Consider the following 13422-nt stretch of genomic DNA (forward strand, 5'->3'; position numbering starts at 1 on the left):
TATTGCCTGTGGAAAGCGGGATCTCACTTGGTCAGATCCACTCTGCTTCCTCATTGAATGGCCTGCTTTTGGGGCATCTCCTCTATCCTAGCATATCAATTGTCACTTAGGTTTCACACACTTCAATCAGTGGCTTCTTGATTCCTCTTTGCAGAGAATCTGACCCCGGAACACCTTGCGTGACCTCGGTGCCTTTCTAGATCCTATATGTAAGCTTCCATTACTCTCATCTTTGCTTCCATTTTGCATGCCTGAGAAAAACAATACCACATAGGCCAAATTCTACTGTCCCTTAACCTGGCTTACTTAGACCATAACTACATTAGTATACTATACCTTTCTGTGTGAACATATAAAATGCCTCCCAAGGAAGCCATTTTCTAACCAAGGATTCTATTATCCAGTGAAATTACACTCATATCCAGAATCTTCAAATCGGTGGAGTTTTACAATCTAGGTGCTTTCCTAACTGCCCCATTATGAATTCTGTTCTCTGTGATAGCTCTAATCTCTTTAATGATTACAAATCGCAAATGCGTTGTCTGTACCTGTCTTTGTTACAACTTTCAAGTTAACCCAGATCCCTTTACTTACCAAACTGCAAGTTTTTAGGCATCATTCTGCTCTATCCAGCTATAAGTCTAAGAGTAGTGAGCAGTAACCACTTATAGTATGCCACCTTGAAACTTTCTCCCCTGAACAACTCAGTTTGTTATTTTTGAATTCATCTTCATTAAAATTTTCAGAACACAGACAGAATACAAAGATCCCTTGCTAAATTGTAACATGAATGGCTTCCTGCCCAATTCCTAACAAAGTCTTCACTGAGGAAAGTATTTCAAATTGTGGAAACACAGTTGGACCTAGAGATCACTGTGTTAAACAGAATAAATACTGCCTTCTTTCATTCTACTGGGCAATGTGGACTGGTATATCTCAGAGAAGCTGAGAGGGTGTGATGACCAGAGTTTGGGATGAGCAGCAGTGATCAGGTGACCAGTGAATAGCAAATCACATGGGAGCAAGAAGTTCTGATGCCACTGAACAGCAGAGTCAATATGATGGACTCGATGTTTCAGAATTCTGGAAAATGACTTTAAATGTTTTCACTATGAAAAATAAAAAAGGTTTAAAGAGACAGATATTTATCCTTATTGAAATATTGCTCAATGTGTGTGTGTGTGTATGTGTTGAAACTTCACATAGTACCCAATAGGTGTGTAATTTTCAAGCACTACTGTTAGATCAAAGTATTAAGTTAAAGATGAGTTTAAATTTTAATTCATAAATTTGAAATATCGTAAGATTTGGAGGAGGAGTTTTGTTTGGGAGAGGTTCTAATACATACCAGGAAACACTTTAAAAGTAAAACTGTTTCCCAATTTTGGTAGTTACCATGTGAATAAAAACAATAATTTAATATATTATATCTTTTCAGATTTATATTATCTATATATGTGGAAAGTATTGCATGGATAAGAAAATTATTTCATTTGTTATCAAACCCAAAGGAGATTATAACTGCAATTCCCTATTCTATAAACCAGGCAGTGAAGAGGAATAGATGAAATAACTGGCGTTAGAAGTAGTGAATTGCAAGCGGGTAGAAAGAATACTGGCATTTTGTCAGTCCAAGTTACTGCTGCAAGTTCACAACCCGGTAGACAAAATATAGACATGATTGAATGTTAAGTAAGCTAGAATGATTTAAATCTGTAATAGAGTTCTGAGGTTGTTGAGATTTGTTTCGATTCTTCATTTTACTGGCTGCACATTAGAAATTGCTGAACTGATTCAAAACACCACATCCATCACAGACTCATTACTTATATAAAAATGGCAAATCTCTGTAATCCTCATCTTTCACAAACCTTCTCTGAAGAAAGCCTGTTTCACCAACAAAGTATTTCCCTGAGGTTTTTATAAGAAAGTCAAAGAATGTCTTTGTTTTCTTTTTTTCTAATACCATCATGAGAAGAATAAAGTCTTATGATCATATGGATTCTGCGAGCCTCCTTTATGGAAGTCATTACAGGTGTTGAGAGTATTTGAACATATATAATAAAACATATACATATATTTATGAGCATATATATATTACACATATACACACATGCTTTCTAAAATTCCAGGTGAAAGAAAATAGTTATAGTTGTCTATAATAGAAAAGGATAATAAAGGAATTTTGTGATTATCTTCAGAATATAAGTAAGTGATTTCTCAGATTTTGATTCTTACATAGTTAAGACTATTCATAACAACATCTGGCTATTTATAATTTTGCAGTCTTGAAACCAATAACTTGGAATAGCTTGGGAGATTTAACATCAAACCAATTGAACTTTCTTTAAATTGATTGGTGATTTTGAAAAATGACTGAGGTTAAAGCATCTTGGGGCATGCTCATTGTTTTTAACACAGTTCAATCACTAAGATGATGCTGTGGTGGGAAGCATTTGGGGCAACAGACTAAAATTTACTAAAGGAAAGGAGCTCAGATATTTTTGAAAATTTAGAAAAAAGAATTGATTATTTTCAAGTATATCTTCTAAGAGCAGTCACATTCTTAGAATATATATGTATGATTTACATATGTAATTGTGCATATGGAAAAACTGAGTCAAAAAAAGGAATGTGTACCAAAAAGCTTTACTTACCTAAAATGGAAATAAAGAATAGCACCTGAATTTTTATAAGTTCCCTTATTTCTATGTATTTTTTTCAAAAATACAATAGGGACTACAAGTTTGCCTTTAACCTTCACATTATAACTACATATTTCCTATAGAGAACCATTAGGAAATAAATTACAGATTAAATTCTGACAGTAGTATGAAAAAAAAACACAATTCTTTAGTTTAGCCACTCTCAACAGAGAGTTTTGCATAAAATGCAGAAGAGCGGCTCAAAAGAAACTTTTAACTTGCAAGAAACTGGGGAAGTCATCATCTAATTCCTTATCATTCTAAATGAGAAGTGAAACTTGTCGCTGATGGAATTTAAGACTGCCAGAAGTAACTACAAATGGGTTCTAGATAGAACTATGCCCAGAGTGCTTTGAATTCACACAGACGGAAATCTTGCTGAAAAGATTCAGTGCTAATTTCATAAGGGTAGTGAAATCAGTAAGAAAACAGAAAGTGATTTCATGAAGCACCTACTACACTCTTATCTGTAGGAAGTGACCTCGAGAAACCCAGTGAATGAGAATACAAATTCCTACAGCATGACAGCAGTGATAGGAATCTATTGAAAATGTCAGGGTGAAGGCTAGCAAGGATATACAGTGTTTAAATACAAGAGGAGGTATTGCAAAGAGGAACAAACTGAGAAATAACTCTGACAAGTGAATAGCAAAATGGAAGGCAGAGGCAGAGTTGGACAAGGAAAATGATGACACCTGGTAGAACAAAGTGGCAAGGTTGACTAGGAAAGCATCCTTTGCTGGAGAGAATGGTTAGCTGGACTAGACTTATAGATATGACCCACTCATCTCTTCTGAGATGCAGTTATACTATAGAGGTTCAAGGATCCAAAGCATCAGATGGAATGCCTAATACTGCCAGCAGGCTCAAAATACATACTTTACTTTTCTATCCCTCAGTTTCTTTATCTGTGTAATAGGGGTGTAGCAATGCAAGAAAGTGTTTGCAAGCTCTTGAATTCTAACAAAACTCACATTATTGAGTAGAAACTTTAAGAGCAGTCAGTGATCAGGAGCTATTACAGAGGTATAAAAAATACAGAGGGGGCATAATTCAGTGACTCAGCATTCCTCCTAAGCACTCAAAATCCACTACCATTCTTATTTCAATATTTGCTGAGAATTTGGTGTTGAGTTACAAAGATAGATTTTGATTTTCTCTACTTTTCCTACCTAAGTGTTGGTCTTAGATTGCTATCTCCTGGTTCTCTGAAGCCAAGGAGCCAATAAAAGACAGAGAGACCAGTTTTCAGGCTACAAACCAGGTCTTCTTTGTGTGGTTTTGGTATCAGGGTACTGGCTTGGTGGGAGCCTAGGCAGTTTGGATGCTCACCTTAACAGACCTGGATGGAGGTGGGTGGTCCTTGGACTTCCCACAGGGCAGGGAACCCTGATTGCTCTTCGGGCTGACGAGGGAGGGGGACTTGATTGGGGGAGGGGGAGAGAAATGGGAGGTGGTGGCGGGGAGGAGGCAGAAATCTTTAATAAATAAATAAATTTAAAAAAACAGGTCTTCTTGACCCCTGTGTATGAGAGGGCTGACAGTTCATCTCACCTCTAGAATTGACGATAAAGTTCTTTGTTCATATGGGTAAGATTAATAACTTTTAGGGGCATTATAGAGCATAAGTTAATATTCTCTCCAAATGGAAAAATTCCTTAGGTTTGAATTCTATGCATGATAAATGGGGAGCTTTATTGCACCTTTTAACCTTTAGCTCATCTTTCTTTAAAATATACATTCAAATGTAAAATCTAGCATTAGCATACATGGAAGCAATTTATTATGGCTACCCTTTCTAACCTGCAAGGCTTTGAGATCAGGAAAAAAAGGTTTGAATTACAAGTCCAACATTTTCATCATGGGCATTGGCAGAGACAGTTTTTTGTGTGTGTCATAAAAATAGCTATGTGCCATTCAGATTGAATCATCAAGAATAAAGAAAGAAAAATAAGCATTGATAGATTCCTATTTCAGGTAAATATTATTTTTTACTCAATTGAAATTTTATCTTTTAAGCCTGTACAATTGGAGAGAGCAAATACATTCTCGTCTTTGAAACAAATCGAAGTTATTTATGTCACATATTCTGCCTAATAGAGATGTATTGGGAACTGCAGCAATTGGTGTGATAGAAGGAGAAATAAATGATGCTCAACTTCTGATCTTTGCTTCTGCACTAAACTACAAGTCAGAGTTACCTGTTTTTCATGTATTGCCATTGGCCCTCTGATGATCAAATCAGTGCACAATAAAGAGATGATCAGACATGCGTACAGATCCTACCCAGTATGCGATATTCATCAACCTACTGAAAATTATTCTGTATGGAATCCCTTAAATGCAGTCTATGATCTTTTATAAGTAGTCAATGAAGATTTATGAATTTCTCCTTTCTGCTTTGATTTAGAAATAATTTAGTAATTTCAGAACTACTCACTCTAAGGGGGGAAAAAGTGCTGCAATATCATGGAAACTGTGCCACAACTGCAGAAACAGAGGTGGTGGCTGCTTAAGTGATGACTTTAGTGTCCTGGTTGTCATTTGTGGTAAAACTAAAGGACACACACACACGCACACACATATCTATACAAGCAATCGCTAGACATTTGTAAAATATGTTTAATTCCTTTGTCACTCAGATGACAATCCGTGGCCCTTTGTGAACTCAAAAACGAATAATGGTATAGAGAAAAAAAGGAGATGCATATATGAGTATACTTTCATAGAAGAGGTTGAAGAGTGAGCTTCACTTTTTAAAAACACAAAGAAGTTAGCTCCTGCAGCTGGAAATCCCTGCCTGCAGCACATCTCTCTGTGATTGCCCTAATAATGCGTGTTCCTTGCTCTCTTGCAGGCCGACCAGTAATGATCGTGGTTGAGTATATGGAGAATGGATCCCTCGACTCCTTTTTGCGGGTGAGGTGCTCTTTTCTGATGCCATTTAAATAAGCTATTCTGGAATCTGTACTTGAAGTAATTCATCATGGATTAATTTTTACATAATATTAAGCATGGGTTTTCAACAGAAATGACAGCACTTTCTCTGGGTGAATTATTATGATTCTGTGATACATTAAAGCATTACTGAAGGGACAGGATGTACACTTAATAATATAATTGATTTCTCCTATAAATTTACTTGCTATATTAATGATTATATATATATAAATATATATACTAAATGTTTCTGCCATCAATTAGGAAGTAAAAATAAAACTTATTCATGAAGCCATATCACATTTACCAACTTAATGTGATATTTATACATTTTCTAAAGTGCTGAGTCCTTACATTGCTGTCCCAAATTCTGCCAATTTTGCCCTCATGTTCATTTGGCTATCTAAAGAGGAAAAGAACAAATAGCATTCCTCTAGCAATGATATCTCTTAGAATAAAAGGCTAAAACTCATTCTATTTAAGATGACTTCACATGAATATATAGTGGAACAAACGAAAGCTAGGAAAGTCTCAACATTATTTTTTGAAGTGTATTCATCATGTTAAGTGTCGAAGCACCACAGATGCTTGGAAAATGCACATTGATAGGGGCAAGTGAATGAAATATGAAAATATTCACTGAAGCCAATGTTTTTATCCTCAGGAAAGGTGATGTATATGCATGTCGGTGAACTTTTTAATGTATCCAATAAATGGCATAAGTATTATCTGTGCTTATGAAATGTCTGAGACTTTTCCATTTAGAATGTGTTGTCTTTCTTTATATTTCCACCTCATTTTCTGTCCCTTGCTATTTGAACATTTTCTGTTTGCATCTTGTCTGTCTCCCTTGATCTTATTTCTACTTATTTTGCTTGATTCTTGTCCTCTTCTTCCGACTGCTCTCAATGTTGATGGTGATGATGTATCTGTCTTGTGACTTGACTTGATGTCCAGATTCAATCCCTAAAGCTGAATTCAGCAGCATCTTCCGATTGTCATAAGTAGAAACTACATCCACAGCACACACTCTTGACCAATTGTGCTCTTTAAGGCAAAATGAAATTCATAGGCTAGGGGCATGAGCTGTTTGTTCTCAGTTGTGCCCACTTCAGAACATTCTACCTTTAAATTTTACCTATAAATGCTCTAAATTATTTTAGAATTTATCTTGGCCACCTATGGTACTTGAAATACACATACACTTATGTCTTTCATTATTTTTGTCTCAAACATATTTTTATCAGATATATTTCAAAATGACTCATTATCTCATAATGTTTGGCATAGGTTGGTTTTACATTTTTTAGAACAACTACCCAAAGCAAAATATAGCAGCAAATAATGAACAGACATTGAATTTAAATTAGAGCTAAAAATTGGAGCAAATGGCTGGTAAAGAAAATTAAGTGGAAAATGTTAGTTTAAGATATACTTTTTATTCTATTGAACAAGGAACAAATAATAATATGTACAAAGAATCAACTAAATAATTAAAAGGTATGAAATCCTATATCACATGTTTATAAATGGTATATGTCATGAGTTAACATTTCAAAACTAGCATTTTTCAGCTCTAAAGATACACCAAATAGGTAACTGACAATCTAGGATGAAGCAAAGCTTTTATCGGTGTTGACCCCATTAATACTGCTATGAAAATCTGGATGGCTACGTCTGTTCATTCTCACTCTGCCTCATACTGGCTGAGGGTCCTTAGGGATGCTGGCAGCTTTCCTATGTCTTCTGGTCCCTGTGAACAATGGCATTGTAAAGAGTACCTACCTCCTAAAGTTGTTAAAAGAACTTTATTGACTGTTGTAGAGTTTATAAAAAAAGATCCACACGTAAATCTTCATGACTCCAAAAGTGATGTGTTTCTATGCTGTGAGGTCTCTTGATTAAACTGGTATTTGATTCTCCTTATAAGACACCATCAACTCTGCATGCAGTGGATATTGCCTCTCCACATGCATGTTTCACTAAAGTAAAAATTATATCATTTGAAGTATACAGAGAACACTAAAAGATCTAAAAATTAAATGACCTATTTAATAAGTGGGCTAAAGAAAAGAAGAAATGGTTCTCAAAAGTTGAATTACAAATGGCCAATAAACCTATTATTCTTAGCCATTGAAGAAATACAAATAAACACTACCTTAAGATTCCATCTCACCCCAGTCATAGTGGTATTCATAAAGAAAACAAATAGCAAATGATGGGAGGGATGTAGACAGAAGCTAACCCCTCATACACTGTTGGTAAGAAGATAAACTTATCCAGGCACTATGAAATCAGTATGAGGTTAATCAAAAACTTGAAAATAGAATCACCATATAACCCCACTCTATGCCCCTGTATATTTATCTGAAAGACTCCAACTCAATGAAGCACATAGATATTTGCACATGAGTGTTTATTGTAGAACCGTTCAATATAGCTCGGTAACAGAACCAAGCTATGTGTCTGTCAACAAAGGAACTAAACAAAGCTAAAATGTGGTGTGTAGAGCCAGTGGAGCTTTTTCAGTTATAGACAAGAATGAGTTATGTTATTTGCAAGAAATTGGATACAGCTTAAGATATTCATATTAAACTCATTGTCATCTCAGAATGACAAATATCATATTTTTCTCTCATATGGTATCGTATTCACTGTTCTATTACTGTTAAGAGACACCATGACCAAGGCAGCTACTTTAAGAGAAAGCATTTTAACTGGTGACGTTGTTACAGTTGTGAAGGTTTAGTCCATTACCGTCCTGGCAGGAATTATGGCAGCATATAGGCAGGTGCTGGAGCAGAAGCTGAGGACTGCATCCTCATGCACAGTCAGAGAGAGACTCTGGGCTTACATGGACTGTTGAAACCTCGTAGCCCACTCCCAGTGACACACTTCCTCCTACAAGGCCATACCTCTTAATCCTTCAAGTCCTTTCAAGTAGTGCCATAACCTGGTAACTAAATATTCAAATATATAAGCCTCCGGGGAACATGCTTATTTAAACATATGTGTCCTAGATTTTTACAAAGATGCATAAAATCATATCTGTATATATGACATAAAGTCGATATGAAGCTGTCTAGGGGGAAATTGAACTGCTGAGAAGAGCAGAGGGGAAAAGGAGAGGGCAAGAGGAAGTATGGGGTGATAATCCAGTGTAAATTGTATACCTGTAAGAAACTGTCCTTCTGTAGCTCAGTACTAGGTACAATGAATTAATTCCAAATGGAAAATTAATAATTTTAAGACAGCAAATTGTAATAGTTGTATAAGTCAAAGGGCTTTTTAAAGAAAATATTAGAAATACTAAGTCTATAAGCATGCTGGATTTTTCTTCAAAATAAAAAAAAGAACCTTACATGGTTAAAATACAAAAAGAATCTGGGCATGAATGTTCATATCTGTAATTTCAGCAATTCAAAAGCTGAGGCAGGAGGATTAAATGAGTTCAAGACCATCTAAGGCTACATAGGTAGCCCTTACCTTAAGATATATTGGGAAAAAAATGTAACTAGACAAAAATAAAAATGAGAACAATGGCTAGTAACATCTTTCCCTTCCATAACAACCCGTTTCCTCTTTGGTATCATAACTCTTCTCCAGGAGCTCAAAGTGTGCCTTGTAAACCCACGTCAACAGTGGGCACTCAATTCTCCTTGCCGGCCACAAATAAAATATATAAAAATACATATATATAGCCCATAAATTCTGAAAAGCTCAGTCATTTTTCCAACCACTGCTTTAGAATTTGATAATCGCAGCTTCCGCGAGCACAGAAAGCAGGCAGTCGCTGAATGTACTACGTGGTGGGGGAGCCAGACATGGCTCATTAATAGCCTTCTGTGCTTACTGGAGGCAGAAACATTTCCCTTCGGTCTCCCACACTGTCTGAAAATCACTTCAATTTGCTATTTTATTATGAAGGAGTTGTAGCACAACTAAGTACAAGATTTCAACCCACTTCCACTGCCAGTGGCTGGCTGGCTGACTGGCTCCAAATTCATAAATCTAATGCTATTTGGGTCCTTGGGGACATTTTTCCTGATACATATTACCTGTGGGATGCTTGGTCAAGAGTTCAGGTGGGTGTGAAGAAAAAGAATTGGGTGTGTGTGGTACTACATGTGCTTTTGGTTTAAAAATACAATGCATTACACCTTAGTGAGGAAATCCTAACTCTGATTACCCAGAAGCATAATGTCATATGGTTTTCTGCCTTTGGCAATGGAATAAACTCGTGATAATTGAATGAATTCTTAATCATCACCCCTACACAGTATCTCTTCTGTGACACAGATGAATTTCATAAATAAGATTTGTAGAAACTGAACAAATAGTATCTAAACCTTACAACTTACATTATATAACGTGTGTGTAGCTTCTTTGTTGTAAGACGTAATCTCACAGCAGACTGACTAGTCATCTGGCCATTATACATGCTCTCTGTCCTCTCTTCCACTAAATTCCCTGAGCCATAGGTGTAGGGGTTGCAGTGTGTATGTACCAACTGGGACTAAGTACCTCACATCAGTGGGTCTCTACATTTTGGTCACTCATAGATTTCTGTAATGAGCTCCATCTGTTCCAATATGAAGCTTCTTTGATATGCTTTCCTGTGAACATAAGGACAAGTATTTAAAATGCAATTAAAATTATGCTGATTTGGGAAAGCGGCAGTAGTAGATGTCTCTCTAAGATCCATGATCTCACTAGGCACTAGCCACAGATAGTAAGCTAGGTTTACAGGACGAAGTAGGATTTCCCTCCTGCTAAGTGAGCTGTAAATCCATTTAGACAGCTGTTTGTGACAACCATGATTAAGTACCAATAGTGTACCTTTAGTGCACTGTCTTGTCCATGATTGCCATGGTGGTCCATGGCATCACAGCTGGTAAGACTACTGGCGCTTTCCTCCCTTAGCAGCTTGTATATTATTTTCCAGTACCATGAAAGCCAGTCCTGGAGAAGGAGGCTTTGGGGTCAGAGCCAGGTCTAATTTTTTACAGTTTTGGAAGCATATGATGTCTTCAGCAATAGGACTCACCTTCAGCTTCGAGGGAGGCAACCAGGGGCAACACAAATAGATTATAATGTTCTACAAAACCTATGGGAGACACTGGAATGACAACTTGGAAAGAGGTTTCTCATGCTTAGTACTGGAGATTTTGTTAAATAGTCTATGGCTCTGGGGGGAGGGTGCTGTTGGAGAAGACTGCTTGTCAGTTCTCAGCCACCCAGCTACCTGAAACTGTATTAATTAAATCACTGCTTGGGCCATTAACTTTAGCTTCTTATTGGCTAACTCTTACATATTAATCTAACCCGTTTCTATTAATCTGTGTATGGCCATGTGGCTGTGGCTTACCAGCTACAGTTCTGGCATCTGTCTGCAGCTGGGCTACCTGGCATCTCCCTGACTCTGCCCTTCTTTCTCCCAGCATTCAGTCCAGTCCTCTCTGCCTAGCTCTGTTCCACTCCGCCCTGCTCTGCTATAGGCTCAAAGCAGTTCTTTATTCATTAATGGTATATCAGCATACAAAGGGAAATCCCACATCAGGGACCATTATCACCTTAAAAGGCATAATGATATAATTTCATATAATTTGCATATGCCTTTATTTTAAATATTTATTTATTGTAATTTTAGGTAAAAACATAAAACAATATAACTGAAACTCAGTGTCGATTAGCCAGTTTTACCTACTTATATCAGCTCCTGAAAATCATCATTCTAATTTCAATTCTTAAAGTTATTACATATATTATATTATTAAATAACATACTTAGAATACATAGAAGGAAATCATGCATATAATGCAATACCAACAATATCTTCTAAAATAGTATTCTTATATATTTCAGAATGCATTACTAAAAATTTCATAATTGTTTTCCAATTCTTTTCTTCCCTTTTTTATCAATGGTTTTGTTTTCTACTATTAAAAAGACCTAGATATACCTCAGGAATATGAGTATTTAATAATGCATACGCACTCATATCAGCATTTCAAAAGCAATGTGAGTCATTTGAAGTGCTCCTTGAACAAATGAAAAGCAAATATTAATTTAAAAAATTAAAGGGATCTTTTAAATATTTATGTCCTCAAATTATAAATCTAGTAAAGATGGCATTTTACCTTATGCTAGTTATTTATTAATAATGAGAGCTGAATTTTATCAGCATACTTCTCTTGAAAATTGTGTGTGCCTGGTTATATTCATGCAGAGGCACAAGAATGAAATTAATCTGTATCATAGTCATTTTATGTTCAACAGTGAAAAAATTGTACTTACTGACTAATAATGCTTCAAACCATGAAAGTTATGGTTGAATCTTATCTTAATTAATTTTAAGAGGAAATAGGTGAAACTTAATGCAGATCATTGTTACTATTTGGCATATCTGTTCCAACTTAGCAATAAAGACAATCTAAAGTAACTGTGACAATAATTATTTACTTTTGGGAAAGAATGGTGTACTAGAATCCATACGAGGCAGGCTTGACTGTTGATAGAGGTTTCTGTCCTGCCCAGTCCCACAGCCATTCAGTCCCAAAGAAACACACAGAGGTCTATATTAATTATAAACTGGTTGGCCCATTAGCTCAAGCTCCTTATTAATTAATTCTTACATCTTAAGTTAACTCATAATTCTTGTCTGTGTTAGCCATGTGGCTTGGTACCTTTTATCAGCAAGGCATTCTCATCTTGCTTCCTCTGTGTCTGGGTAACGACTACAGACTGAGCCTTTTCTCTTCCAGGAATTCTCCTGTCCTGGTCACCCCACCTATATGTACTTACCGGCTACTGGCCAATCAGCATTTTGTTAAACCAGTACAACCAACAAATCTTTACAGGGTACAAGACCATTGTCCCACAGCACTTCAATTTTCTGGTTCCATTTATTTTCATTTTTTTTTCTTTTCTCGCCCCCCCCATTTTTATGTTGGTTGCTTTGGAGTTTTTTTTTTCCTTTTTTTATTACTTAAAAAAAAAAAATCAATCCAAATTACTACTCCCTCCCCTCCTCCCAGTCCCCTTCCTCTCCCTCTACAGATTTTCCCCCACTCCAATCCAATCCTAAGGGAGTGCCATGTACCCCGCCCTATAGAAAGTCCAAGGCCCTTCCTACTATGTCTGGATTGAGTAAGGTTTACATCCAAAGAGAATAGGATCCCACGAAACCACTATATGCAAGTAGAGACACATCCCATTGTCGCTATCAGTGACCCCTCAGTCTGCCCCAGTTGTCAACCCCCTTCAGAGGGGCTTGGTTGTTCCCATGCTCATTCACTCCCAGGCCAGTTGGAGTTGTTGAGCTACCATTAGCTCAAGCAAAACGCCTCAGTGGATGACCCACTCATGGTCTTGAATTCCTTGCTCATACTCTCACTCCCTCCACTCTTCAACAGTATCTTGGGAGCTTAGTCCAGTGCTGAGATGTGGGTCATTGCCTCTGTCCTCATATGTTGTTGGACAAAGGTTCTATGGTGATATTTAAGATAATCATTCATCTGACTACAGGGTAAGGTCAGTTCAGACACCCTCTCCTCTATTGCTTAGGATTCATCTCTGTAGGTTTTTGGACATTTTTCTAGACCCAGATTTCTTGCTAACTCCATACAAGCAAAAAAGATACAATGGAAAAAAGAAAGCCTCTTCAACATATGGTGCTGGCATAATTGGATGTCAACCTGTAGAAGAATGAAAATAGATCAGTATCTATCCCAATGCACAAAACTCAAGTCCAAATGGATTAAAGACCTCAATATAA

At 36.6% G+C, this 13422-nt stretch overlaps 1 protein-coding gene across 2 annotated transcripts in view; it reads left to right on the forward strand.

Annotated features, from left to right (window-relative positions):
• Positions 1–13422, forward strand: part of Epha6 (EPH receptor A6) — an 879442-nt gene that overhangs the window by 713863 nt on the left and 152157 nt on the right. For both annotated transcript variants that reach the window (XM_057763562.1, XM_057763563.1), the window contains one exon: positions 5563–5624. In XM_057763562.1, the coding sequence (XP_057619545.1) occupies positions 5563–5624 (62 nt within the window). The remainder of the gene's footprint in view (positions 1–5562; positions 5625–13422) is intronic.

Source organism: Chionomys nivalis, chromosome 3 (genome assembly GCF_950005125.1).
Source record: "Chionomys nivalis chromosome 3, mChiNiv1.1, whole genome shotgun sequence".
In the NCBI taxonomy this organism is placed as follows: Eukaryota; Metazoa; Chordata; class Mammalia; order Rodentia; family Cricetidae; genus Chionomys; species Chionomys nivalis.